We start from the raw sequence: 27797 nt of genomic DNA, 5'->3' as shown, positions 1-27797 counted from the left end.
TCAGTTTCAGAGATTCTTCATTTGTAATCGATTCCATTCAATTTTTTTTTCTTGTTGAACTAACCGAGATCCACCCAAATAGCACGAAATGAATGATGAATTAACATCCAAAATGAAGGAATGTGCATGTGTGTGTGTGTGTGAAAATAGATTCTTTTCTTTTGTTTTGTTATCTCTATCTCACTATCTTTCAACAGCAAGCTAATTATTATTATAACGAGAATTCAGTCGGAAAATTAAAGGCTTAATCAATGCGAAAGAGAATAAAGAGTTTTAAACGTCAAAAAAAGTAAAACAAAACAAAAATCCTTTTGAATTTGAATTTGGAAAATAAAAATAATTCTGACAAAAGTTATTTGACCATTGGGAATAATATATAATGATGTGTGGCTAGCAAATTTTTGTCTATCACATTGTTTCCAAAAAATGAATTCATTTTTTGGCCACATCCACAGACAAATCACGGCCTCATCATCATCATATCTCAGGAAGCAATCAATAATAATCGATGAGAGAAAAACGAATGAATTACGAATGGATTGATATTCAATCAACTAATCATCATCATCGTTGATCAATAATAAGTAGTAGTGATCATCGATGATGATGATGATGATAATCATGGATCAGAATGGGAAAAAATATCCTACCATGAACTTGTGGTTCGAATATAGTATAATAATAATAATATTTATATTCCATTGATAATTTTAATCATTAAACACCAAACACACGCACGCACACATTAAGCATAAGAATCACGTATTTGATCGTTTTTTTTGTGAGGGGACTGGGGGCAGTTTCTGATCTGATTGTCATCATCATTGAATGTCCGAGATGGGCCATTTTTGGAATTCATAAAGGCTAGATGTTTTTTTTCTTCAGATAATGATAATCTTCACTAACAAAAATAAAAACAAATTAGAATTTTTACAACCTTTAAAAACGACATCTGATTTGTACAAACATGAGTAGAAATGGTGATGTTTTTTTCCATTTCAACTGTATCCGATTGTGATGAAGCAGTAGCAGCTGTTTTCAGGAACATTTCCATGGACAATTGATTTGTGATTATTATACGTGTTGTGTTGTGTTCAGATTATGTTTCATAAAATTCAATTTCATTTTAGGTATGGTTTTTTTTGTCATTTTTTTTCTTTTTAGAGTTTGAAATATTATTATTATATCCATTTCGTGATCTGTATTTATAAATCGAATGGTAATGGTGTTAATGGATAGCCCAATTAATATTTGACATTTTCAAATAGAAACAAAAACAAAAAACAAAACAAATTGCTTGTCTTCGCAGAATTTTCAATTCAGATAGGTCAAATTTTATGTGTGTGTGTGTGTGTGTGGTGGGGGTAAATAATCTCTATATTTATAATTAAATTCTACTTCAAGAATAATTCAAGAATAATGTGGAGACATTTTCACACTTGAATTGACTGCTATAGCACAATTTTATTTATTTCCTGGTTTTAGAAAAAAAAAATTTTCTTGAAAATTCAATATTTCTTGACCACCAAAAAAAAAACGAACATATGCAGTGTACATTTGAATTTCACTTTGATCAATTTCAATGTATAGCCGCCAGGTAATCAAGAATGTGATGCACAAGATTTTTTTTTTTTTTTTGGAACCAAAATTTTCAACACCTTTTTTCTCATTACATAATAACGGGTGGTTTCAATAACAGATTGTAAATAGATTTAGATTTTCAAATACAATTTGTTAATAGGATTTATTTCTTCATTCATTTTTGTCTGTAAAATATGGTGCCAAAATTGAATCTAAATCGGATTTTTGGTTCAAAACACACACACACACACACACACACACACACACACATAAACGATAAATAAGTTATAGCCATTCGATGATTCATCGATTGATTTGTTTCATTTCGATTTTTTTTTTTGAATTGATGGAAAATTTCCTAAAAATGAAATTTCTCCGGAAATTTACAAGCAAAAAAAATCTAGACTATAATCTACGACAACTACAAACAACTAACAAGCAATGATGAAGCAAATTTATTTTAATTAATATAACCTTTATTTATATATGAAAACGTTGGTCCATATGGTCTGATATTTTTTGTTTTCAATTCTTAGAAAAAAATCATGTGTGTGTGTGTGTGTGTGTATGTTCAGCATAGTGAAAGATAATGTTTATATTGGAAAAAAAGAGAGAATTTGTTGCTGTTTTTTTTGGGGGGGAGGGACATCAGAAAATCTCGTGTGAATGAGAAAAGAGATTAATTTGACTGACAAGTTTTCTTTTTCATTGTGCATTTTGGATCGAGAATGGGAATTTTTTTTACTTTTGGCTTATTTCTTAACACAATATGATCATTTTCATTCTCTCAAGAGAATTTATTTACCAGCATCAAGAAACGAGCCTTTTCTTTCTAAGAACTCATGATGATGATGGTGGTGGTGGTTTTTTGGTGTCAATTTTTTTTTTTTGGTCGTACAAAATACATTCATTCGATGACGAATGTTTTTTATTTATTTATTTTTTTTTCATTTCTATAAATGTTTGTTTGTTTGTACAAAGTTAAAATGAAAATGAAACAGTGAAAACAACTGATATGATTCCTTGAAGGCAAAGTTTTTTTTTTGTTAGTTCCAAAAAACACCCATCCATTCACCACAAAATAATGATGATGATGACGATAATGATAATAATTTTACGGATGAAAAGAAAGAAAAAAAATCAAAAAACTTTACTCTTAGTGACAAAATAATATTGTTGAATGAATGTAATTTTTAAGGACGAAAAAAAACGGATACGGATACGAATCTCATCTAATATATATTCCGGTATATGTTTACAATATGAAATTTTTTTTTTAGGATTCTTTTCTCCATTCATTGTCAATTTCTCCGGAATACATTATTTGTCGATTTGATATTATCAACAGTAATAATAATTGGCTGTACGTTCGTTTGATTTGATTTCATTTTTTTTTACATTGCTCACATTTCATTTATATATACAAAAGGGGAGAGAGAATTTGTTTTTTTTTTGTTGTTGTTGTTGTTAAATTTAAATTTAAATTTTACAGTGAAAAAATCCATCGAATGAATGAATGAATGAACAATTTTTTTTTTCTTCTTCTTCTTTGCATATCTTTTTCATTTTGGTTTTTTTTCCATTTTTGTTGTTATTGTTGTTCACTAACAAATATTTGTATTTTGAATGTAATCGTCGTCGTCGTCGTTATCATCATTCATTGTTGTGTCGAATGCTCGTTATTTTCAATTTTTTTTTTGAATATTCAAAGAGAAAAAAAATTTATTGCGTGTAGCAACATATACAATGAATGAAAGAAAAAAGGAAAAATTTTTCCAGCAATGAAATGAAACAAAAATGTTCCAGAATCCAAAAGATTATTATTATTACGGGTTTTTTTCATTTCTTTTTTTTCCGGATTCTTACGTTACATTCATTCTGTGTGTATACATATATATATATGTGTGTGTGTGTGCAGCCAATCGATTTTCTTCAGGATTCAAGGAATGATGATCGATATTTGAATTGGATCATTAGATATTTGATGGTGGTAGTAGTGCATGATCAAAACAAAAAAAATCAACAAAATCCAATAGGTTTCTCTATTCTCACAAACTAAATATTCAGAAATTGTAGAAAATAAAGAAAGAATTTCACCTTTTTTTTGATTCATTGTTTCATTCTGATTCTAACAAAAAAACACTTGACTTTGGATATACCCTTTTTTTGGTTGAAAATTTCATCATCTTCATCATCATTATCAACAATAAAATCTGTGAATGAGAATTCTTGGATAGAAAAAAAAGAAGGAGAAGAATCATCATTCCAGACATTTTATAATGATTCTTTCTCTGGCTCTCTAGAGTTTCTGATAACTGGAATCCTTTCTTTTTTCTTTCTTTTTTTTCTTGTTGAAAACCAAAATATCCAAACAGAACGAAAAACATTTCATCTTTTCAACCATACGACGACGACGACGACGATGATGATGATGATGACGACCCGATTATCATCATTCTCATGATAATCATCATATCAAATCATTCCTAATATTATTATTCAAGAAAGTTTTTTTTTTCATCCATATTCTCCATTAGTGAATGAAAAAAAATAAGCCAAAACCAAAAAAAAAAAAAAAAAAGATTCGTTAGGGTCATATAATATAATATAAATATAAAAAGAGAGAAAATCTATCTATCTATCTGAATACAATCATTAGGTTCATTTCTCCCCCCATACATTTCATTTGTGAATAAAGTTTCCATTTCAAGAATAAAGAATAGGCAAAAAGATTGTCGCCATATTCATTCATGGATCTTTTTTTTTCTTATTCATCATCATCGTGATTATTTTTTGATAAAATATGAATACAGAAAAAGAATCTATCCACCATATATATATAGAATGTAGAATTTTCGTTGTCGTTGTCATTCTTTATTATTATTATTATTATTGCACAATAATAACAACAATCCGATTTCTTCTTTTTCTCTTTTTTTTTTGGTTGAATCCAAATTCACCATTGCTTTCATCATTTTGTTGTTTGTTTGTATGTTCTCTTTTTGATTATCTCTTTTACATGATCCGAAAAGAAATATCAATCATAATCATAGATGACGATGATGATGATGATGATGGAAATTGAACAACAAAACGGTATCACTATGTTATTATCATATTCATATGAATATATGAGAAAACCGTTTTTATTATGATGATTATTATTGGTCTGATGATGATTTTTCAAATGTTCAAACGTGTTCCAAAGATCATCATCATTGAATCGTTACTGAATTTTTCATCGTCGTTTCGTCGTTTTTTTTCATTTCAAGAAAACGAACATTATCAATGATTGTCAATGATGATGATCATCATCATCATCACTGATTTTTTTTTGTGTGTGTGAAATGCAAACCGAACAAAAAATGAATTCATTTTCACATCATTTATTTTTCGATTTTCTTGAATTTTTTTTTCTAGTTTTTAGTTAGAAAACGATCTAGTGAAGTTAGATATTTCTGTGGGTGTGAAAAAATATGAACAGAAAAAAAAGAGTAAGAAATAAAGTTCATAAAGCCATTGCCGTCATTTGATTACTTGAATATATGAGAATAAGTTTTTTTTTTGGTTGAATAAAATGAATACAGAATATAGAAAAGTAATGAAACAGAATTACATCACAAACGCACATACACAGATATCAAAATGTAAATTTACCTTTTTTTGCTGTTTGTCATTATTATTATTATTATTATTATTATTATGGGAATATTCTAAAAATAAAAGTTGAGAAAAAAAAATTTGAATTTTGTCTAGTTTTGAATTGAGATCATGATGATTACTGATGATTTTTTTATTATTATTATTCCATAATAGGAAATTGGCTTTATTGGCTTCGATTATGTTTTATGATATTCAATCTAATTGGCTATAGATGGCTTTATAGACAATTATTCTACACATTATTATTCATCATTATTATCATATCATCATCATCATCATCATCATCATCATCATCAAAATCAATAATTAATGCAACATCAACGCCATCATCATCATCCATTCATTTAATATCAAAACTAAAATCACAACCATCAGCTGCAGCATTAACATCATCATCATCATCGAGTTTAATATCATCATATAATTCAATGAAAAAATATTCAAATAATGTTAAACAACAACAACAACAGCAGAAACAACAACAACAGCAGCAACAACAACAAAAACATTCAAAACAACCAGAATCAATAATAGATCATTATTTTCGTATTAAACCAACTGATGTTTATGTGATTGAAGGTGATAATACTGAATTAAAGTGCCAAATTAATCCAGATATCGATAATTATGGTCCAGTACAATGGTCTAAAGATGGTTTTCTTTTGGGTAAGTGAAAAATAAGATTTTTTTTCTTTCTAACAAAAAAGCGAAAAAAAATTTCATCATTATCCAAATGCAATTTTTTTCATTTAGCTCTAATTGATTTGGATATGCCATCCACCATTGTGGTTTAATGATGATCATCATGATTACAATGAGACTTGCAAACACATCATCATCATCATCATCATCATTTTCCATTATGATCATCATCACAATCAACATGAATTTTTTTTTTAGTTTTGTGTTTTTTTTTAGGTTTCTTCATTTTGATCGTCGTTTATCTAATTTTTTTTTGTTTCGGTTGCGGTTTTTTCTCTTTTCACATCAAATTTATGGTTGATTATTATGATGATGATGATGATTAGGATGAGAGAAAAAAAAATGATGTGTTACATACCCACACATGAACACACATGAACACACACAACAAACTTGCCTTGCCTTATCATTGTTATCCATGTAAAATGAAACTTTTTTTTTCTTGCTCTGGTTATTCCATAAAAAAAATTTGTTGTTTCATGTTTTTTTTTTTTTTTTTTTTTTTTTTGGTGAACAACAACATTTTTGACGCCTCACACATACCACCCATACAACAGAATAGAACAAAACAAGCAAACAAACAAACAAACAGTATTAATTTTCATTGTGAAACAAAAAAAAAAGAATAGGCAGCAATCATCATCATTGGATCCATCGATTCATTCATTCATTGATGATGATTGTAATCGACAATCGTTTTCTCTCTCTCTGTGTGTCTGTGTGCGTGTTAATTTTGGTTGTTTGTTGGTTGAAACAGAATTTTCGTTTCGTTTTTTTTATCTTGTTTTATTTGGTATCGATTATCACATTTCAATGTTTTTTTTTTACATTTTTGTATGTGTGTGTGTATACAACTCATTATTTCGATATGTTTCATTGATTCATTTTGTTTTCATTATTCACTACAATTCAATAAAATTCTATCCATATTAGATCGATATGTTCTCCTGGTGTTTTTTTTTTTTTTTCATTATTATCATTGAAATTCTTATTGAAACAAATTTTCTTAATTTAACTAAAAGTTGTTGCTTTTTAACAATAACAACAACAACAACAACAGCAACAACAACAACAACAACAACAACAAGGAAAATCAATTTCCATTGATGATAATGATGATGATGATGAAACCAGAAAAGAAAAGAAAGAAAAAAAATGGCCATTACCAAATTTGGTTGGCAATCATGACGGCAATTTTAGTTGGAAAACTTTTGAATGAATTTGAATTCATTTTACAGCACACAAAATGAATGAATGAATGAATGAACGAAAAAAAAAACTGTGGTTGACCATTGATGGTTCCGGTTGCTGTTGTTGTTGATGTTTTTTTTCACCACTTGTGATACGAATATTACATTTCCGGTTTTTTATTCATTTTATTTCATATCCAATTTAACAATCATCATATATTCAAAATGATTAGTGTAATTTTTTTTTGTATCAACGAAAAAAAAATTGGTCCGAATTATCACGAATAACCAAATTGAATGTCATTTTCATGTTTTTTTTTCTTGTCCTCTTCCGGTTACTTGATGATCTGATTGGTTTAATGTCCACATTTATATCCGTTTGTCATTGTTTTCAAACAAAAACAAAAAAACAAAGATGATGATAGGCAATCATTTCAAAGAAATTTTTCCATTTTCTTAATTACCCACTAGTAGTGGTTTTGTTTTGTTTCATATCCATATATGGATTTAATTATGATCATCATTATGGATGTTTTATAATAATAAATAATGATGATGATCGTGGTCGGTTTTTTGTGTGTGTGGTGGCCATATTTTATCATCATTATGAATATGGTCATTATGATTGTGTTTCATAAATGAAACAACAACAACAACAACGAAATAAAAACAGAGCGAAAAACTTTTAACCAATTTCTCATTTATTTGGCTGAGAATTTGAATTTTTTTTTGCGGCGGCGGCTCTATTTTTTTCCATGATTCATTCAATTTCATCAATAAATTTGATCACATGGATAAACATCATCATGAATTTCATAAACAACGACTACAATGACAATGAATACAAACAAATAAACAAATGTCTAATGCAAATTGGTACAACACGATCTTGTTTGTCCACCACCATCACTACCACCACCACCACCATCACCACCAATCCAATTTGTAGTCATTGTCATCATTAGCGTTTAAGGTTTTTTTCAGCGCTATTCTCTCTCTCTCTTTATTGTCAAATAGTCCATACTTCCATCATCATCATCCTCATTATTATTATTTCGCGATCAATTCGTTAGTATTCCATTTATAGTGGTTGTCTCTGTTTTTTTTTTTATTTTATTTTATTCAGTTTTGGTCGTCATCATCATCGTTTTTCTCTCTCTCTCTCTCTCTCTCTTGTGAATGATGTGATTCGAATACATAATTAATTTTTTTTTCTCATTCTGGCAAACCAATTCCGGTTCTGATGATCCAGAAAAAAAATTCTTGTTTGTGTGTGTGTGTGTGTCTGTGTGTTACGGTCATCATCATCATCATCAATCAATTATGCATAAAAGAAATTTATTTTTTTTTCTTTACTTTGGGTTATTCAAAACTCCCCATCACTACCACCACCACCACCACCATCACAACCGCTGCCACTACAGTGTTTAGCCTATTTTTAAAGCCAGTATTTTTTTTCTTGATCGTTTCCATTCCATATATTCATGTACCACACACAGTTAAACATCCAAAAAAAAATTTTTTTATGTATTCAAAAAAAAATGCTCCAAAATTAGGTTATTTTTCTTCCAATGTGTCATATATACGACAATGATTTATGTTTCTTAAAATTTTTTTCTTCTCTCTCCCTCTTTTCTCTTCACTGCTACTACACTGGTGGTGGTGGTGATGGTTTGGTGTATTCAATTAAAGTTTGAATTTTTCGTTTTCGTTTTTTTTCCATTCTGTTTCTTGATTCTTATAGTTAGAATCCAGAATGATTTTCGGCTCGGCAAATAGAAAAGAGATTTCTCACTTGTTTAATATAATCATTTTGAATGACGATGAAAAATTTTCTCGGTTTTTGGCATTGAAAGAATTCAAGAGAGAAAAGAAATGATGATGATGATGATGATGATGATTTCACCAATTCTAGACCGTTATCTATGAATGATTTTCTATCTAGATGAATTAATGAATGATTTGAATCATCATCATCATTATCATCATCGAAAAAAACATTCGAATCTTTGAACTGTTTATAATGAAATCATTAAATGAAATGGAATTGAAATTTTTGATACGGAAAAATGGAACAAAAAAAACTTTAATCTTTTCCGATTTTTCGTGTCTTTTTTTTCGTATACGAAATAAGAAATGATTTATGAGCTATGTTAAACCGGGAATTTTATTTTATTTTTTTTCCATCTTCAACGTTCTCGGTTATTCTGTCCAGGAGATAGAAATAGAAATCATATGGATCATTTTGGATTAAATTCTTGACATGTTATACATTTAAGAATTTCTTTTTTTGTTTTGTTTTGTTTTGTTTCATTTGCTTCTGTTTATTACGGACAAAACCAAAACCTCAACGTCTTGATAGTTGGATTTACCGGCTTACTGGTTTGTTTTGTTTTGAAATAATAAAAATTAATTCTTGAAACAACAAAAATTCAATTTTCAACACATTCAATACATGGAATATTAATGATGATGAGCAAAAAAAAAAATGGAAAATGGAAAATTTAAAATTTTGCAAAATGAAAAAAAAAATTTCATTTCATTTTGATAATAATGTTGTTCTAGTTTTTCAAATTTTAAACAACAACAACAACAACAAAAAACATTCCCAAACCACACCTACACTGGTACTCATTCGTCCATCCCGCCTACACCCACAAAAAATGAACAATAAAGAATTGTATTTATTTATATGATAATGGTGGTGAACACATGATAAAAGATAAAAGAATGTATCCAATTCTTTTCATCGTCATCATTATTTTATAATTTCAAATGAAATTTCTGGTATATTCATAATGAAAACATAATGAAATGGAATGAAATAACAACAACAACAACAAAAAAATAAACATTTCAAATGATGATAATGTTATCGATTTGATCGAATAGAATAGAAAAGAATGGAAAAAATGTGGGTGGGTGTGGGTGTGTGATAATCATATTCCAGAAAATAACAACAACAACAAAAATTTTTTTCCCAAAAAATTCACATCACAATCATTATGAAAAAAAAAATTTTCCACAATTCATCAAAGGTACATATCCCACATTCTCTGTAAAAATGTTACATAATAATAATAATAAACTTGCACACATTGAACAATGAATAGCAAAATGGAATTTTTTTAAAAAAGGCGTGTTTTGTTCCAACAACAACAAAAAAACGAAATTTTTTTTTTAGTTTATTTTATTCAAACAAATATTCATGACTTTCATATGTAATAATATAATGATGATAACAATTTTTTTTTCATTTCATTTCATTTTATTCACTTACATATTTTTAGGTTATGAAGCAATCATACCGGGACATGATCGTTATATAATGTATGTAAATCAAACATTACGAACATATAATCTACATATACAGAATGTACAATTGGATGATGAAGCTGAATTTGAATGTCAAACGACAAGTGCCTCATCATCAACAATGACCGATAATAATAACCATCATCATCATCATAATAATAATAATAATAATGATAATCATCATCATCATCATCAACAACAACAACAGAATTCAAATGGAAATAGTAATAAACAGCCAATTCGTGCTGCAGCTCATCTACATCTTATCAGTAAGTAGTAGTTGTTCATTTTTTTGTTTGTTTGTTCAAATAAGAAAAAAAAATTTAAATGATCCATCCACAACAACTGTAAAAGTATGGAATGTTTATTCTTTTCGTAAGAATTTTTTGTTGTTGTTGTTGTTGACGTTGTTGTTATGTCAATAATGGTTGGGCGTGACTAAAATTTTAAAAAATAAAATTTTTTTTGTTTTGTTTGTTTTTATTCTCGGGTTGTGATTCGAGATTTTTTTTTTATTTCGCTCTTTATTCACTCATCATCGATTTGTTTGTTTTTTTTTCTTTCACTCGTCGTTTTGGATCATGTTGGAACAGACAAATCATTTAATTGTAGTACAAATATTATTTTCAATAACAACAAAAACACACACACACACATTCACAGGAAATCTACACACACACACTCAGTTTTTCCCATTTCCGTTTTCATCATTCAAGTGTCGAAATATTTTTTTTTGTGTGTGTATAGAGTGAAAAAAAAAAATTGAAGATATTTACACAAACATTCTCAAAGTAGAATATGATGACAATGATGATGATGATGATAAAAATCCACAAATGACATCACTACCAATATACACACACACATACACACACTTTACAGAAACACAACATCATCTTCATAATAACAATGTAACGTGATTCAATCAATCGATTTCAATTTTAATTTTGATGATTTTGATGATGATGATTTTTAGGTTTGTGGCCAGTTCTTTAGAAATCAATAAAAATTTTCTTTTCATTTTTTTTCTGGTCCAATTGATGTTTTGAAGAGATTTTTTTTTCGCTGCAGTTGTTGTTGTTGTTGTTGTTGATAAAAATTCTCATTTTTTTTTCGTTGATTATCTTTGTTCATTTTTCGTGAATTTTTTTTTTTTTTTTTGCTGCTATTTCTTAGATCTTTTGAGATTCAATCGTTGTCGAGGTTTTTATTTTGTTTGTTCGGTGTCAACATATCGCTGTCACCATCATCATCGTTGTTGTAGTTCAGTTGGCCTGTTCTCAATGATAGTTTAGTTAGTGGAGGCCAATGGATCCTTTGGACCGAATATAAATGGACTGGTGACTGGAATAAAGATTCCATTTTTTTTATTCTGTTTGTTTATCTGTTCTGTTTGTCTATTTTTCTATGATGATCCAAAAGTAGGAAATAAATGTATTTTGATAATTGAGTTTTCCTTTTTTATCATCATCTCTTTTGTTGTTGTTTTTTCAAGATGGAAAAGTTGGCTGTAAATATTAGAATCGAATTCGATTGTCAATATATTACCATTATTATTGTGTTACCATATTTATGAATTGTCCACAATCATCGCCACAATAACCACTGAATTTTAAACTTGAAAGAAACAAAAAAAAAATAATATCTTGATCCGGATGACCGAATGTCAACCGGATCGAAATCGTTTCCATACTACACATACAAACATACACACACACAAAAACAACCAAAGATAGACGATAATCAAGAAATTCTCGGCTAGAAAACAGAATCTGCAAAACAAAACAAAACAAAAAAGCAAATCGGAAACAATTTCTATGGCCATTTATCATTTATTCATTCATTCGTTTAGCCAAAAGAAAAGAATTGTTCTTCTGAAACGAAGAAGAAACATTCTTTCTTTTTCTTCGTGTTTCATTCGATTGTCATCTTACATAGTTCAACCAGCCAAAACAAAACAAAAAAATGCTTGCTTCATATCAAGTCATCCGCAAGATACCAGAGAAAAAAAACAAGAACCCAGAAAAAAAACGTCATAATCATCATCATCACAATCCAGAATCTGGGATAAAAAAAAACGAACATTTGTTGTTGTCATCACCATCGTGAAAGAAACGCGTGCCATTCACATACAAAAAAAAAACAATTCCAAAAATTCTAAATGTACCAAAATGAATCACAGCAAAAAGAATTAAGAAATGAGACTGGAAAAAAAATTCTTCAGGATGAATACTGAATTCATTTGATGATGATGATGGTGATGGCTCTCTATGTAGCGAAATTGTTTCCAAGATAACAAAACAAAAATGTATAAATATAAATTAAATTCTTCATTCTGCACTGACAATTACATTGATGATGGTGATGATGATGATGATGAAATAGAGTTCTAAATGAATGAATGATTTTTTCTCGTTTTGTTTCCTGTTTTTCATGGTGAGATTTTTGAGATCCACAAAAAAAACACAAAGATATGATGAATATATTGGGAAGAAAAAACATTACGAAAACGCCATGAGAAAAGAGTTACGAAATTCGAATCAAACCATTTTACAATATCGACAACTGTTGTTGTTGTTATTGTTGTTGCTGTTTTTGTTGTTGCAGTTGATTTTGATCATAAAGTTTTATTCTGGGTCATGAGGATGGTGATGATGTTGAGAAAAACAAACAGAAACAAGAATAAAATTCTTTTGATCCGCAACAAAAACATATGTTACTTGTGATTTTTCATTGTGTGGAACATACACACGCACTTGAACATCAAGAAATAAATCCAGAATTTATGCGTTTTTTTTGGTAACATACTTCATCCTTTTTTTTCTTGGTTATATGTGCACTTTAATGAAGAAAATGAAATGAACAAGAAAAATGAAGTGAAACAAATAATAAATAAATAAAAACAAAATGAAATAATAATGAATGAATGAAATCAAATGAGCCAAAAGTTGAACATCATGATGATAGTAAATGAATTAAAACAAAACAACAGCAACAAGAACAAAGCCTTTTTTTTAATACTCGTTCGAATTTTTGATTCTGTTCATAAATGACGTGTTTGTCTATTTTTATATTTTTTTTTGTTCTTCTTGAATTTTTAAATTTAGTGCCACCAAAAGTGATCTATATAAATTCTACACGTTCATTTGACAATCCAAATGGTGGTGCTGGTGGTGGTGTTGGAGTTGCATTTCGTCCATTATTATCGTCATCATCGAATATTTCGTCCAATCATCATTATCATCAATCTGAATTGAATAGCCCTTTTACATTATCATCAAATCATAATTCATCATCAATATTTATGGTTGATGCATATGAAGGTGAAAAGATTATTATCGTATGTACGGTACCATATGCTAAACCACCACCAAGATTAAAATGGTATAGAAAAAATATTGAATTATTGCCTGGTAAGTTGTTCATTCGAATGTTGAAAACTATTCGCCCCCCACCCCTACACATCTTAATTGTTGATTGATTCTTCATCCCACTTTCACTAAGTTTTATTCGTGGCCACCGACAAAAAAAAAGTTTCAAGATCATTAAAACTCTTTTCTATTTCTATTTCATTCATTCTTGAATGCCTTGTAGCCATTTTTTTTTGTTGTTGACCTTTTTTTTACCAAATAATTGATTATTGGTTCATTTTTTTCTGTATTTCTCTCTCTTTCTAATTAAATTTTTGGATGACACGAAAATTAGAAGCGGCAAAAACGACTGTATCGAAAACATTGCTATCAAATCGTCATACAATTTATTCGATTGAATCAAGTTTAATTTTATATCCAAAAATTGATGAAGAATATCGTTGTCAAGCTGAACATAATGGTTTATCGAAACCATTACGTGCAATGGCATTGATCAATATTTATAGACAACCATCATCACCTGTGATAGATGGCTATAAAAATGGTGATATTGTTAATTATCAGGAAAAATTAAATCTTAAATGTACTTCGATCAATGGTTATCCACCACCGACAATCATTTGGTATCGTAATGGTATTGAAATTGATCGTACATACACAATAATTATGTCACAACAACAACAAAATGGCCATCATGAAGTGTTCAATACATTATCAATTATTGTTGATCATAATGATAATCAAGCACAATATACATGTCAAGTGATGAATAGTTTGACAGCCATACCATTACAGGAATCGATTACATTGAATGTATTTTGTAAGTAATGATTTTTTTTTTAAATTAATTGAAATTTAAACGAAAAAAAATCTATCCAGTGTTTCCCACACAAATTCATATTGATGGTCCAACCGAAGTGCTATTATCAGATGATGGTTCGCAACAACAACAACAACAACAACGGCAACAACAAGGTTTGTCATTTTTTTTACGTTACGTGTTTATTGACTGTTATTTTTTTTTCTTTTTGCTTGCTTACTTGCCTTCCATCGATAATAAAAAAAAATTTTTTGCACTCGAATTTATTCATGGACATTCAATGGCTGATGATAACATGTTTACGGTTGATTGGATCAATTTTTTTTTGTACGGGATGCTGGAAATCAAAATGAATGGCCATCATGAATGTTGGAATATTCGAATATAGGAACACCAATAACATTAGAATGTAATGCACATCCTGTATCACATCAACCGAATGAATCAAAAATACGTTGGCTTATCGATGGTAAAGAAGTTGATTCAGATGATTATTATAATAATAATAATAATGATGAACATGATCATCATGATGGTCATGTTAATAATAATGGCCATAATCAACAACAACGATCAATAATCAACAATGTTGGTAATAATAATAATAATAATAATTATGTTCACATGATCAAACATGATCATCAAAGCTGGACATTACGATCAAATATAACAATTGTGATCAATAATAAAGAACCAAATATACGTAATATAGCTTGTATTGGTAAGTATCGATGATGATGATGATGATGATGATCGATTAAAATTTAAATGACACTTTCTCTCTCTTATGGGCTCAACTTTTTTCCATTTTTTTTTATTCTCAATATCTAACTTCTCTTATTCATCGTTCCACTATCGATTGATCGATTGACGACAACACATCGATGTCATCATCATCATCATCATCATCATCATCATTGTCGTTTTAAATTCAAATTGAACTCAATCGAATCAATATGTAGCCTATTCAACGAATGGAAAATTCGAAACATTATCTACAACTCATCAAATCAATGTGATTTGTAAGTTTTGCGTAATGTGAAAAAATCTTATTTTTCATTTTCTCTTTTTTTTCTCACACACAAAGATCCACCAGAAATGCCCATTTTACTTGGCGTTAAAAATGGCCAAGTAACCGTTTTTGTTGGTGAAATATTTAAATGTAAATGTGTTTGTTATGGTGGTAATCCACGTGCCAATTTAATCTGGTTGAATCAAAATGATCGTGAGGTATGAATTAACCCACATTCCTATGAATCAGGAACAACATCCATAAAACATTTATTTACGTCGAATTGATAGGGAAAAAAATTCATTTCTGAATTCAATTTCAAACAACTACAAGCAATAATGACATCAGACAATGTTGTTGCTGTTGTTAATGTTTTTTATATTGAATTATAGCAATTATTTATCGGTCAAATTGACAAATAACCATCAATGGAAACAAACTACAACAACTAACAACAAATAGCTTCTATTAGTTAGTTTTTAGTTATCACCAAAAAAAAACAAAGAAAAAAAAGATCAATGGCCAGAATATTCTTTTGTTTCTGTTTTCTATTACCATTGTTATTGTTAACCCAAAAAAAAGCTAACAAAGAGAATTGTGAATTCTTGTTTGCACTAAATTTTCGTTGTTCATCATTTATTTTATTCGATTTCCAATTCTTTTTCTTTCTCACAATGTTTGTCCATTACATTTTTTTTTCTCTCTCTCTCGTTTCGCCATTCACCACCATTCAATTTGATTCTGAAAAAAAAGATATCCGCTTTAGCAACAACAACCGGTACTGGTATTAATAGTGAACTTGTATTACGTCCAACTTCCAATGATCATGGTCAAATATTTCGTTGTCACGTCGTACATCCATCGTTGGAAAAGCCATATGAAGTTTTCTTTACGCTTCATGTAATATGTAAGTTAATGTTTAAACGAATTTTTTTTTCTTTTGTTTCATGTTCATTTTCTATATCTATCTATCTATCTATTCTATCTATTTCCATTCTATCTATTTAATACACAAAAACATTCACATTCTACCCTATGTGTGATGTTTGTGTGTGTGTGTGTGTGTGTGTGCTGTATTATCGCTTTCTCCTTTACTTGTTATCGTTGGGCCAAATCTATCTAATTTTTTTTTCTTTGTTCATTTGTTTCGGGAGATTTTATTTATACGATATATATAATAATAGTAATAGTAATAACAATTTGCTCCATTTGATTTCGGTTTCATTTCTGTTGCTGCTGTTGCTGTTTGTTCCATAAATGGCTTCTATTAACTGGAATTAACTATAGTTAGTATATCAGTTAGTAGTAGTTCATGAAAGATTGGGCAATGAAATATAGAATATGGGTGAAAAAAAAGGGTTTCAACAAAGTGATTTTCATTTTCATTGAATTTTTTTTTTGTTCTCTTGAATGTTTTAAATTTTTTTTTGCCTTGTTGATGATGATGGTTTTCCATTCATTAAATTCGTAGCCAGTCAATCGTAACATTGTACCAACAGAATCAGCAGAAACAGCAATAGAACAGCTATAAATATTGCTAAACGTAATCTTGATTGTTTACAACAACAACAACAACAACAATAACAACAAATAAACGAAAAAAATGATGATGATGATGGCGATGATGATAATGATAATGATGGCAAAAGTGAAAACAAAAGAAAATTTTAATTGCATTTTCAAAGTCAATTAGTTTCTATTTCCATTTAGAATGTTTTGATACCATTTCAACCTTTGAGGGTTCATACTCACTCACTCACTCATTCATGTTCGATCAGATTTCTTGGACGATTTCTTTTGACCTTTCTTTCTTTCTTTTTCTGTTGAAATTGATTTTCTTTCTCTTTCAATAATAAAAATGAAAATGTTTGTCAATTTATGTTTACAGAAATTTTTGTTTTTTACTGTTGTGTTGTTTTTATCTATTTTTTTTGACTCATTCATAAATATGAATGTCAATTTTATTATCATTTTGGTTCCAAGAACAAATGAACAAAATGAAATGAAATGAAACATAAATTCTTTACCAAATTCCTTGATATTGAATGCAATTAGATGATTGAAAATTTTTTTTTCCATTCCATTTTACGTTTGACATACATAAAATGAATTTTTCGTTAAAGTCGTTCAGTTTAATTTAAAGCAAAGACGAGCTTTTTCCGGCATTCTATTTTCGTTCGTTCATTCGTTCGTTTTTTTTAAGATTTTCGTGCAATTAAAAATCAAGTGATTTCCGATTCTGTTGCCAAAAAACAGCCATTTTGTTCGATTTCCGTTTTTCGTATCTTTTGGCAATAATTTTTTTTTCTAACAGTCAGTAAAGAAAAAATTTTCAAAATTGAATTTAAAATGAAGAATTCACAATTGAAAAAAAATTGGAACATTTTCACCATTGTGTAACACTAATAGAAAAATTTCCAGAATGTTTTTTTTCCTGAGAAAATTTCCTTTAATCGCTATGACTATTTCAACTTGATTTTCCCACTTTTATATGTCCAATTTTATAATGATAGCAATAACAGAAAAATGACATGATTTGGAACACATTCCCATTAATTGGCATAGCGGAGGATTACACATAAAGACTGGCAAAAAAAAAAAAAATAAAAAGTGGTAGATACAAATCTTGTCAGATGATCGAATTTTTATTATCAGTGCAAAGAAATTCTCCACTGTCATAATTGTTTCAATTGAGTCGTTATTTTGTTTTGTTTTTTTTTTGATTCAAAATAAATTCGTAATAATAGATAGATTCGCGAATTCCATTGAAATTTATCGATCAAAAATAGAATTTTTTTTTTACAAATTTCCGATGAGCAATTTGTTCACAAATCTTATTGATTCCGAGGTTATTGTCTTTTTTTTTTTGCTCACAATTCTGATTCAATCGACTTTAATAGCTTCAGGCATTTTGATCAAAGAAAAAAAAAGAATCGAAACACTAGAATATGAAACAATTTTTTTTTCTTCCTTTCTCTTCATCATCATCATCATCATCATTCATTCATTCAAAAAAAAAAACGAAACCGAAAAAAAATTTTTGATGGCCAAAATTTAATTGACTTTTCATAGTTTTCGACACACTGTATGTTTTGGACAGTTTAGGTCAACAACCAAAAAATTAATTGTGTTCAGTTGATTTGGTTTCGGTTTCGGGTTTGTTTTTTTTTGTTTGCAATTGAAATGAATGTTGCCCATGTGGACACTCATCACTCATCATTTATGAAGAAATTTGTCTTTTGTTTTCATCATTTAAGAAATTTGATTTTTCCCTGTTTTTTTGTGCTTGTTTCATTTCATTTCATTTCATTTTCGCTTCATGGATCACTTGATTTGAAACACACACACACACACGCTATTTGCTCATTTATATGTCCCGATGATGATGATGATGACGACGATGACGAGGACCCGAAATTAAATGGGCCCGAAAAAAAGAACAAGAAAATTTTCAAAACTAACGAATTGAAATCTATGGTTTCTAATTTTATTTGTAGAATGATTGAGAAGAATTTTTTTTTTCTATTTCTCTTCATTGTTGATGTTTTGGTTTGTAAACAAAACAAAAAAAAATTCATTTCTCCATCTGACAACACATTATAGTTTTTGTCGTCGTCTGTGATGATGATGATGATGATGCTTGAAAAAAAATAGAAAATAGAAAAATCCAAGTCTGACCAACAATTCGATTGATTCGTTTTTTTTTTTTTTTTGATTCGGCCGCAACAACAACAAGATGAATTACCGGAAAGATAAATTGACTTGTTTGGTTTTCACTAAACAAGTTTGATTTTTTTTTCTCGGGTAAATTTCGATGATGATGATGATGATGGTTGTATGATTGGTTGTGATTTGACTGTACATACTTCACTATACTAATAACTTTCTTCAATATTTGTGTGTGTGTGTGTGTGTGTGTATTTTTGAAAGACTGACTTTTATATTTGTTCCACCGATGATGATGATGATTTGATTATGTTATATAACCAAATGGGGGGGCGTTTCGTGTTTGTGTGTATGTGTGTGTGCGAATGTCATTACACGGATGATGATGATGATGATGATGATGGAGATGGGAAAAAGAAAAAAGTTTCGATCATAAAGAAATTTTCCTTGAATTTTTTTTTTCTTTTTCTTTCTTTTTTCCACTTAGATTGATAGCCCATTTTGATTTCTGTTTTTTTTCTTTATTTTCTCGAAATATCGATCATCGATTTGTTGTTGTTGTCGACAATGATTGTTGGTTTGGTTTGAGCCAAAAAAAAAAAGAAAACCGGAATCACATTTTTCAAACAATCAAAAATCAAAGAGAAAAACATCGAAAAAAATTCAACTTACAAAGTCGAACGTAAAAAAATTCAATCTCAGTCGACAGACAATCAAGAAAGAAAAAACAACTTTGTCATTTCTTTTTTGAAAGCTAAACCAAAAAAAAAAATTGATTAATTGAATTTTCTTTGGAAACGAAACGAAAAAACCGAATTCGATTCAATTCTCATCAATTTATCAAAATCATTATTCCATCATAAACATCTGTATGAAAATTCTTTTTTTTTTTTGGTTCCGGTGGTGGGTGTATGAAGAAAAACACCCAGATTTTTTTTTTTTTTTTGATATGGGTCAGTTTGATGGTTGGATCGATTCTCGTTTTGCAAACATTTATTAGAGTTTATTAAATTAATTGAACCGAAATATATATTCTGAAATATTTTTTCCAAACATTTGTTATATGATAATAAGACAATATATGAATATATGAATATATGAATGTGATAATTATAAAGATGATAATCGTGTATTGTAGATTTTTTTTGTTTTTGTTAGATGTGAATCATACATATATGTTTGTTTAACAATAGAAAAGTGAATTTTTGATCTTATCATTCAATTTCACCAATTTATTCAATTGTGAAATGACATGACGTTCAAATTCTTCTTGACTTTCGGCCGGTATATTTTTACTAGCATGTTGTGCTTCCAAATGCAATTTTGAACGATAAGCACAAAGATCAGCATAACGAACCGGAACGGGCATTGCAATTGGTCCACGAAAACGAGTACAATTATGACATAGATAGAAACAAAGTTTCTCCAAATCATCCATGTTCATTTTTCGTCGTTCATAATCATTATGTAACACGACGTATTTCATTGGACGTGATGTTCCCTATGGTTGTTGTTGTATTAAAAAACGTGAAATATATATAAAATCGATATTTGAATTTTCACTTACCAATGATGAGAAATGTGAATTCATGAAGAACATACATTTGGTTGGATCGGTAATTGTATGATCGACAACAGTACCTGGTGGTACATTATATACCGGACGATCAGCCGAACCGCTTGGATTTTGCAATACGAATCGAGTTTGATGACCTTTCTGTGTGACAATATACACCAATTTGCCAGTTTTTGTTCGTCGTCGTATAGCTGTACGAATTTGATTGATTTCATTTTCAGCATATTTAAATTGTCCATCGGAAACACCATCACGAAAAATGACAAAATTCTCCGGTAAATATTTGTTACGCTTTTCATATTCATCCAACAATTCATCAACCATTTCTTCAAGTACATAGATCATTTCTTCTTTTTCACGTTTTTGAACACGTACACTGGCCGAATAACGGGTGAATTCATGGTCATAGCTTCCAATTGCACAAGCAATTGAACTTTGGACTTTTTCCGTGTAACTCGGATGATTAACATCAACACCAATGGCCATAGTTTTAGTATGGTCAATTGATAACGATTGAAGATCTTGGCGTTCAATAAAGCTATTTTGACCATTAAGTTTTCCATTAACTTTAAGCAAAAGATTCTCAATATAACCACGATTACGTCGTTTAGCCTTCATTACGGACAAACATTGTGTGACAATACCGAATTTTTGATCACCAAAATGTTTGACAGCATTGTACAAGAATGGAACTAGATTGAAAATAGAAAAAATATAAATCAATCAAATCAAATTATCAGACACACTTACTGTGAGGCAATGCTACAAACAACAAGTTAAGATTGGGCAATTTTTTCAAAATGTTTGCAAAAACATTTTTTACCACATCCAGACTTCGATTATCGATTGGCACCACTTGTTTTTCAATGCAATTCGATAAATTCATACCAAAACGATTACCTGTTTGTTTCAATTCTAATACAATACTATCCACATCGCGTTCACCGAATTTCTCGTCAAAGCTAAAGAATGCCCATCTAGCTACAGAAGCCGATGCAAAACGTTCATTACGGTTGCCACCACGTACACGTGGTTCATCCAAAACACGGCCACAAAAGCGAACAGGTTTTGGTGAAAGATCAGTACCAAATTGAGCCATTCGTTCCGGATTACTTTTGACAATTTCTTGTGTAAATCGTGATAAATGATTGAAATAAATCAATGGTTTATGAGTGGCCGTACGTAATAATTCATTCTGTATGATGGAATCGATTTTTGAATTGTTCAAAAATTGTTTCTCTACCAAATAAATTAGTTCCAATGGAATGACTGTATCACGTTTACCACACATTTGAACGACCGGATAATCTTTCACTGATATTCTATATTTCGTGAGAAAATAATCATGAACAGAAATGGGTGTTTCTTCATCAGTGCCATTCTTTTTCATCATAAATGTTACTTCATGTGGTCGTCGTGCTGCAAACGCTTTCACTATATATTTTTGTTTACGGCCAGTATAATCAGTATTCACTGCTAATCCACGAATAATTTTGCTAATATTTTCAATTTCATTTGGATTTAAATGTTGCGGATCACGACCTTCGGAAATCATGGCCACTAATTGTAATAATGTATCAGCTTCCAATGAAATCATACATGATGTTTTTAGATGTAGATTCAACGATGGTCCCATTTCGGTTAAATGTACGGCCGTACTAAAACCTTGTACAAATTTAACAAAATTTTTTGGGCTACGGATAACACCGGATTCAATATCGAATAAATTACGTCGATGAGGATGAAATTTTGACAAGGATACATTTTGTATTAATAATTCAAGAAAATGTATGATCACTTGTGGTGCTTCCGATGTACGGCCTTCATAAAAGTCCACAATTTGTGTTAAATCAATTTTTTGTACATTGACAATTTTGGCAACAAATCGTTTTCTTTGACCACCAATATTAGCTTCGAAATTCTTGGTCAATTCGTTTAAATCTATTTCTTTAGTAGTGTAGATATTCTTTCCAATATCATAGACAAATTCATTTAATTGTCTCATTTTTTCATCGTTTATTTCAATAAATCGAGTAACCAATTCTAAAGCATTATTAGCAAAATATTTTTGCTTCCGTTCATTATTAGCATTGATTGCGACACGTTCTTCATCATCTTTGAAATTGAAATCAATGTTATAATGATAGACCATGGTCGGCTTTATACTGATTCGCATGTAATTAGCCAATAGTTCAATTTTACGTCCTTTGACGCCATGTTCAATTTCGTTGGGCAATACAATGTCATACGCTTCGGATTCCGGATATGATGTAAAGTTTCGCGGTGCCATACGATCACCACCAGCACCACTGCTTATACCACGAGTACCGGAACCAATTCTTCCACGGTCACTATATCCACTTCTTTCGCGTTCGCCACCACGGCTGCCATATCCACTTCCGCGTCCGGTACCTCGTTCACCATAGCTTTCGCGTTCGCCACCACGGTCGCCGTATCCAGCTCCGCGTCCGGTACCCCGTTCACCATAGCTTTCGCGTTCGCCACCACGGTCGCCGTATCCAGCTCCGCGTCCGGTACCCCGTTCACCATAGCTTTCGCGTTCGCCACCACGGTCGCCGTATCCAGCTCCGCGTCCGGTACCTCGTTCACCATAGCTTTCGCGTTCGCCACCACGGTCGCCGTATCCAGCTCCGCGTCCGGTACCTCGTTCACCATAGCTTTCGCGTTCGCCACCACGGTCGCCGTATCCAGCTCCGCGTCCGGTACCTCGTTCACCATAGCTTTCGCGTTCGCCACCACGGTCGCCGTATCCAGCTCCGCGTCCGGTACCTCGTTCACCATAGCTTTCGCGTTCGCCACCACGGTCGCCGTATCCAGCTCCGCGTCCGGTACCCCGTTCACCATAGCTTTCTCGTTCGCCATATCCACTTCCACGTCCGGTACCACGTTCACCATAACTTCGTTCACGTTCATCATCGCGTCGACTACTGGAGCGATAATCATCTTTTTCTTCACCAGAAACAACTGAAGAGATTCTTGTCGATTGAAGTTCTTGTATGGTTCTATCACTTTGTTCTAGGGATAATCATCAATTTAAAAAAAATTGGAGAAATTATAAGGAAAAACGCTCAAAATACCTTGAATTGATAATTCAGACATTCGTGAACGAGTTTCTTCTTCTTTAGATTCTAATTGTTCTCGTTGTGATGGTTGACCAGAAGAACTGGCCATACCACGAAAACCGGAACGTGCACGTGATCGTCCACGTGAACTCATTTTGTAGTATTATATACTTTTAATTTCACAAAAAAAAATCAACAGAATTTAATCGAAAATGAATTTGAATTGATGAAATTGTATTAATACGTTTTAGAAAATCGAAAATCAACGAAACAAAAATGAAAAAATGAAAGTTCGAATTTTTGGAAAATGTGGTTAGCGAAAAAAAAACATGAAAAAAAAGTGAGAAGTCATGCGTTGTGTGATGATGTTTTTATAACATTTATTCATGCAATACTCACGCATTTCCGAACAATGATAACATCGAACAAAATTTTTTTTTTTTGTAAACATATTCATAGATGACGTACGGAAACGCCAATCATGCCATCTAAGGGCAATTTTTTATTTTTTCAATATATATTTGAATTTGAATTTGTAATTTGTAATTTTTGTTTTCTGAATTTTTTAATTTTTTTTATTTTAAATTTTTTTTTCATTTTATTTTACAATATATGGCAACAAAATTTGTGGATGGATGGCCATGAAAAATAAAAACCTGAAACCATTATTATCACTGAAATTTATAAATAAAACTAAAAAAAAATAACAACAACAACAACAACAAACAAATTGGACTGGACTGGACTGGATACACACAACATCATCATCATCATCATCGTGATTAGTTCCACCGGATCAGCTAAACATCACGTTTCCAAAGTTCATTAAGGAAAATGATACAGTAAGTTTCAGAATACAAGCAAAGAATGAAGAAAGAATGGTAGAGAGATGGAATAGCCTTTAGTTTTTTTTTATCTTACTTATAGAATTAATTCAGTTATTATTATTATTATATACACAGTGTGTGTGATTCTTGATCCATTCAAGAATAAAAAAACATTCGAATTTTTTTTCTTTATGGTCCAAATAACCAATTTTTTTCCATTCTCAATGAATACCGATAGATATGATCATCATCAGCATCATTATGGTTGTTATTGACAATGACATTTTTTTTTTTGGATCAGGATTAAATCATCATCGATGATCGAATCGAATGATGAGCAAATTCGATCGATAATTTGGAATTACACAACAACAACAACAAAAAAAATTGTCATATGGATGAAGATTTTTTTCTTTCCATCTTTGATCAACAATGTATCTGATTCCTTTTAATTCTATTATTTGTTCCCAGAATCGAATACCGTTTTATTTTTTCTGTTTTGGTTTAGAAACCATATTGAATGAGGATTTTTTTTTTTTTTTTTTTGATTATCACGATAAACGACACAACAAATTTTATTAGTTAGTTAGTCCGGTTTTTAAAAGTTATCGTTGTTACGAAATGAGTTGTTTAATTAGTTTTTTTTTCACGCATCCTTTCAGAACAAAACAACATGATGATGGTCAGTGTAAAAATTTCTTGGTAACACAAAAAAAGTTTTTCCAATCAATTCCAAAGAAAAACAATGAAATGAAAAAAAAACGATACCATTCTTCAATTAGGCTAATTTTGTGTAAAAACAAAACAAAACAAAAAACAGAAAAAAAAGTTTTGCAAAAATTACTATTTCGATACAATAAAATGTAACAAATGTACATTGCGGATATAAATAGCCAGATATAGATAGATAGAAATATATTCGATTTTTTTCTCATCGGTATATATGTATATCTAGAGATACTGTTGTTTCGTTAATAATAATAACTAAAAATATCATTACATTATTATTCGATTTATATTATCGAATAAATGAATCAATCATGTAATATTCTGATGATGTTGATTGTTGTTTACTTTTTGTTGTTGTTGTTGTTGCTGCATTTTGTATCATATAATATTCGTTTCGATAATTGGAACAAAAATCAAATCATCACATATAAATAAAGAATATATGATCCCAATGTTCCAAATCATCATCGGTTTTTCTTGTGTGTGTGTGTGTGTGTGTGTGTATTACTGTTTTATATGGTGGAAAAAATCCATTTATCATTTTATGTTATGATGAAGATGAAAATAAAAATAACGATTGATTGCATATCGATCTATCGATTGATTGATGTTGTTTGTGTTGATATATAAATCAGTGACGGTGTGTGTGTGTGTGTGTGTGTGTAAGCGAGTGTTTGTTTCGTGATTCTCTGATTTCAGAGAAGAAAAATTACTTTTTACATCGAATATATCATACATACCCTATAATCAATTTTTTTTCTTATGTCGATGTTTTCTTGTATGTTTTTTTTTGTTTTTTTCTCGTATCGAATATATTATATAGATTAAGATTGAATGTACATCAAGTCCAAGTAATCCATGTTCGACGTTAACATTGTTAAAAACAAATAATCATGATGATGGTAATAGAATGATCATGACTGATGATGATGGCAATGGTGATGTCGATGATCAACAACAAGATGTCCACAATAATAATAATAATAATAATGATATTCACATTGAAACCATATCATACCGGCAAATGTTTGCTATCGACAATGATTATGATGAAATTGATCCATCAGCGTTGATAAATTATAAACAAAACAATGAACATCAACAATTGAATGATGATAAAAAGGGTGGCATTTTATATCGAACGAATTGTCGACGACAACAACATGAACATTTGAATCTATTTCGACCTTATGATAATAACATGAGTATATCAAATTTTCATTCATCATCATCACCGATAGCATTATCGAATAAAATCATCTACATATTTCGTGTGAAATGCAAATGATGATCAAACACAATTGGCATGTATTGCTAATAATCCTTTGATTACAAATCACGGTAAGTGTCAAAAATAGATTTTAAAAAAATTGAATTGTGTGAACAATAAAAAAAAATGTCAAAAAAAAAATTAAATTAAACTGAGGCACAAAATCAACACTACACATACACAAGTGGTGGAAATAGAAACGAAGAAAAAAAACATCATAAATTCATTCGAATTAATTTACCATGGTTTTTTCAAAAAAAAAAAAAAAAAAAAAAAAAAAAAAAAAAAAAAAAGAAAGAATGGATGAATGAAGCAAATTTATCTAGCTTTCTTAAGATGATCATTACACTACACCCTGTATATTATAATCTTAAATCCTAAATAGAAATTAATGTCTTTTTTTTGTGAATCTTATGGATACTCTATCTCTCATGGCTTGTTGCATCTTTAATTCATTCTCCGTTGGACGACGGGTGATTATTATTAACCGAAAAAAAATCTTCACTTTTTGTCACTGTATTTACTGTTGTGATTCATAATCACCACACACTGTTGTGGTTCATTTTTTTTTATTATCCAACACCACCCAATGGCCATAAACAATGATGATAAATAATAATGCGTGAATGAAAAACCATATTTTGCAAATAAATCAAACATCATCATCATACTGTTGGAAAAAAATCCCGTGTATATTCTGGTATTACCGAATTATATATGGATAAAAAAGCCATACGATCAGATAGAATATTAAATGTTCATTGTAAGTAACTTAATTTTTTTTGTTTGAAGCACATAAATAAAATTTCTTTTTTTGGATTAAATGTAAATTAATTTTCATTTCTTTTTTTCTTCATTTCATGTCCTTGGAACATAAAAGATAAGCCAAAATTTTTGAAAACAATCGAAACAATCGAATTGAATGAACGAGAAAATTTTCAGCTACAAATATTGTTACGATCAAATCCTATATCGAATTCGATACGTATGAA

The 27797-nt window shown here is 29.9% G+C and overlaps 2 protein-coding genes across 3 annotated transcripts in view; one reads left to right on the top strand and one right to left on the bottom strand.

Moving 5' to 3' along the window:
* LOC124490925 (uncharacterized) overlaps positions 1-27780 on the top strand; it is a 36454-nt gene extending 8674 nt beyond the window's left edge. Inside the window, exons 3-15 of one of the 2 annotated variants that reach the window (XM_075730659.1) lie at positions 5398-5910; positions 10427-10720; positions 13559-13864; positions 14157-14642; positions 14702-14797; positions 15031-15363; positions 15605-15664; positions 15730-15872; positions 16408-16561; positions 24766-24821; positions 26359-26876; positions 27536-27568; positions 27686-27780. In XM_075730659.1, the coding sequence (XP_075586774.1) occupies positions 5398-5910; positions 10427-10720; positions 13559-13864; positions 14157-14642; positions 14702-14797; positions 15031-15363; positions 15605-15664; positions 15730-15872; positions 16408-16561; positions 24766-24821; positions 26359-26823 (2906 nt within the window). In that variant the 3' untranslated portion in view covers positions 26824-26876; positions 27536-27568; positions 27686-27780. Of the gene's footprint in view, positions 1-5397; positions 5911-10426; positions 10721-13558; positions 13865-14156; positions 14643-14701; positions 14798-15030; positions 15364-15604; positions 15665-15729; positions 15873-16407; positions 16562-19807; positions 20170-24765; positions 24822-26358; positions 26877-27535; positions 27569-27685 lie in introns of those variants that run through there. The other variant, XM_075730660.1, reaches the window with a different exon arrangement.
* On the bottom strand, positions 20301-24354 carry LOC124490924 (protein argonaute-2). The gene is made up of 4 exons (XM_047053507.2): positions 23995-24354; positions 21647-23932; positions 20888-21588; positions 20301-20821 (listed from the first exon to the last, which is right to left on the bottom strand). Exons 1-4 carry the CDS (start codon positions 24131-24133, stop codon positions 20504-20506), a joined length of 3444 nt encoding a protein of 1147 aa, XP_046909463.1. The 5' UTR covers positions 24134-24354; the 3' UTR covers positions 20301-20503.
* Positions 27781-27797: the final 17 nt, after the last annotated feature.

This window comes from Dermatophagoides farinae, chromosome 4 (assembly GCF_024713945.1).
Source record: "Dermatophagoides farinae isolate YC_2012a chromosome 4, ASM2471394v1, whole genome shotgun sequence".
NCBI classification, from domain to species: Eukaryota; Metazoa; Arthropoda; class Arachnida; order Sarcoptiformes; family Pyroglyphidae; genus Dermatophagoides; species Dermatophagoides farinae.
The sequence above is the reverse complement of the archived record's forward strand: the minus strand, read 5'-3'. Positions and strand labels throughout refer to the sequence as shown.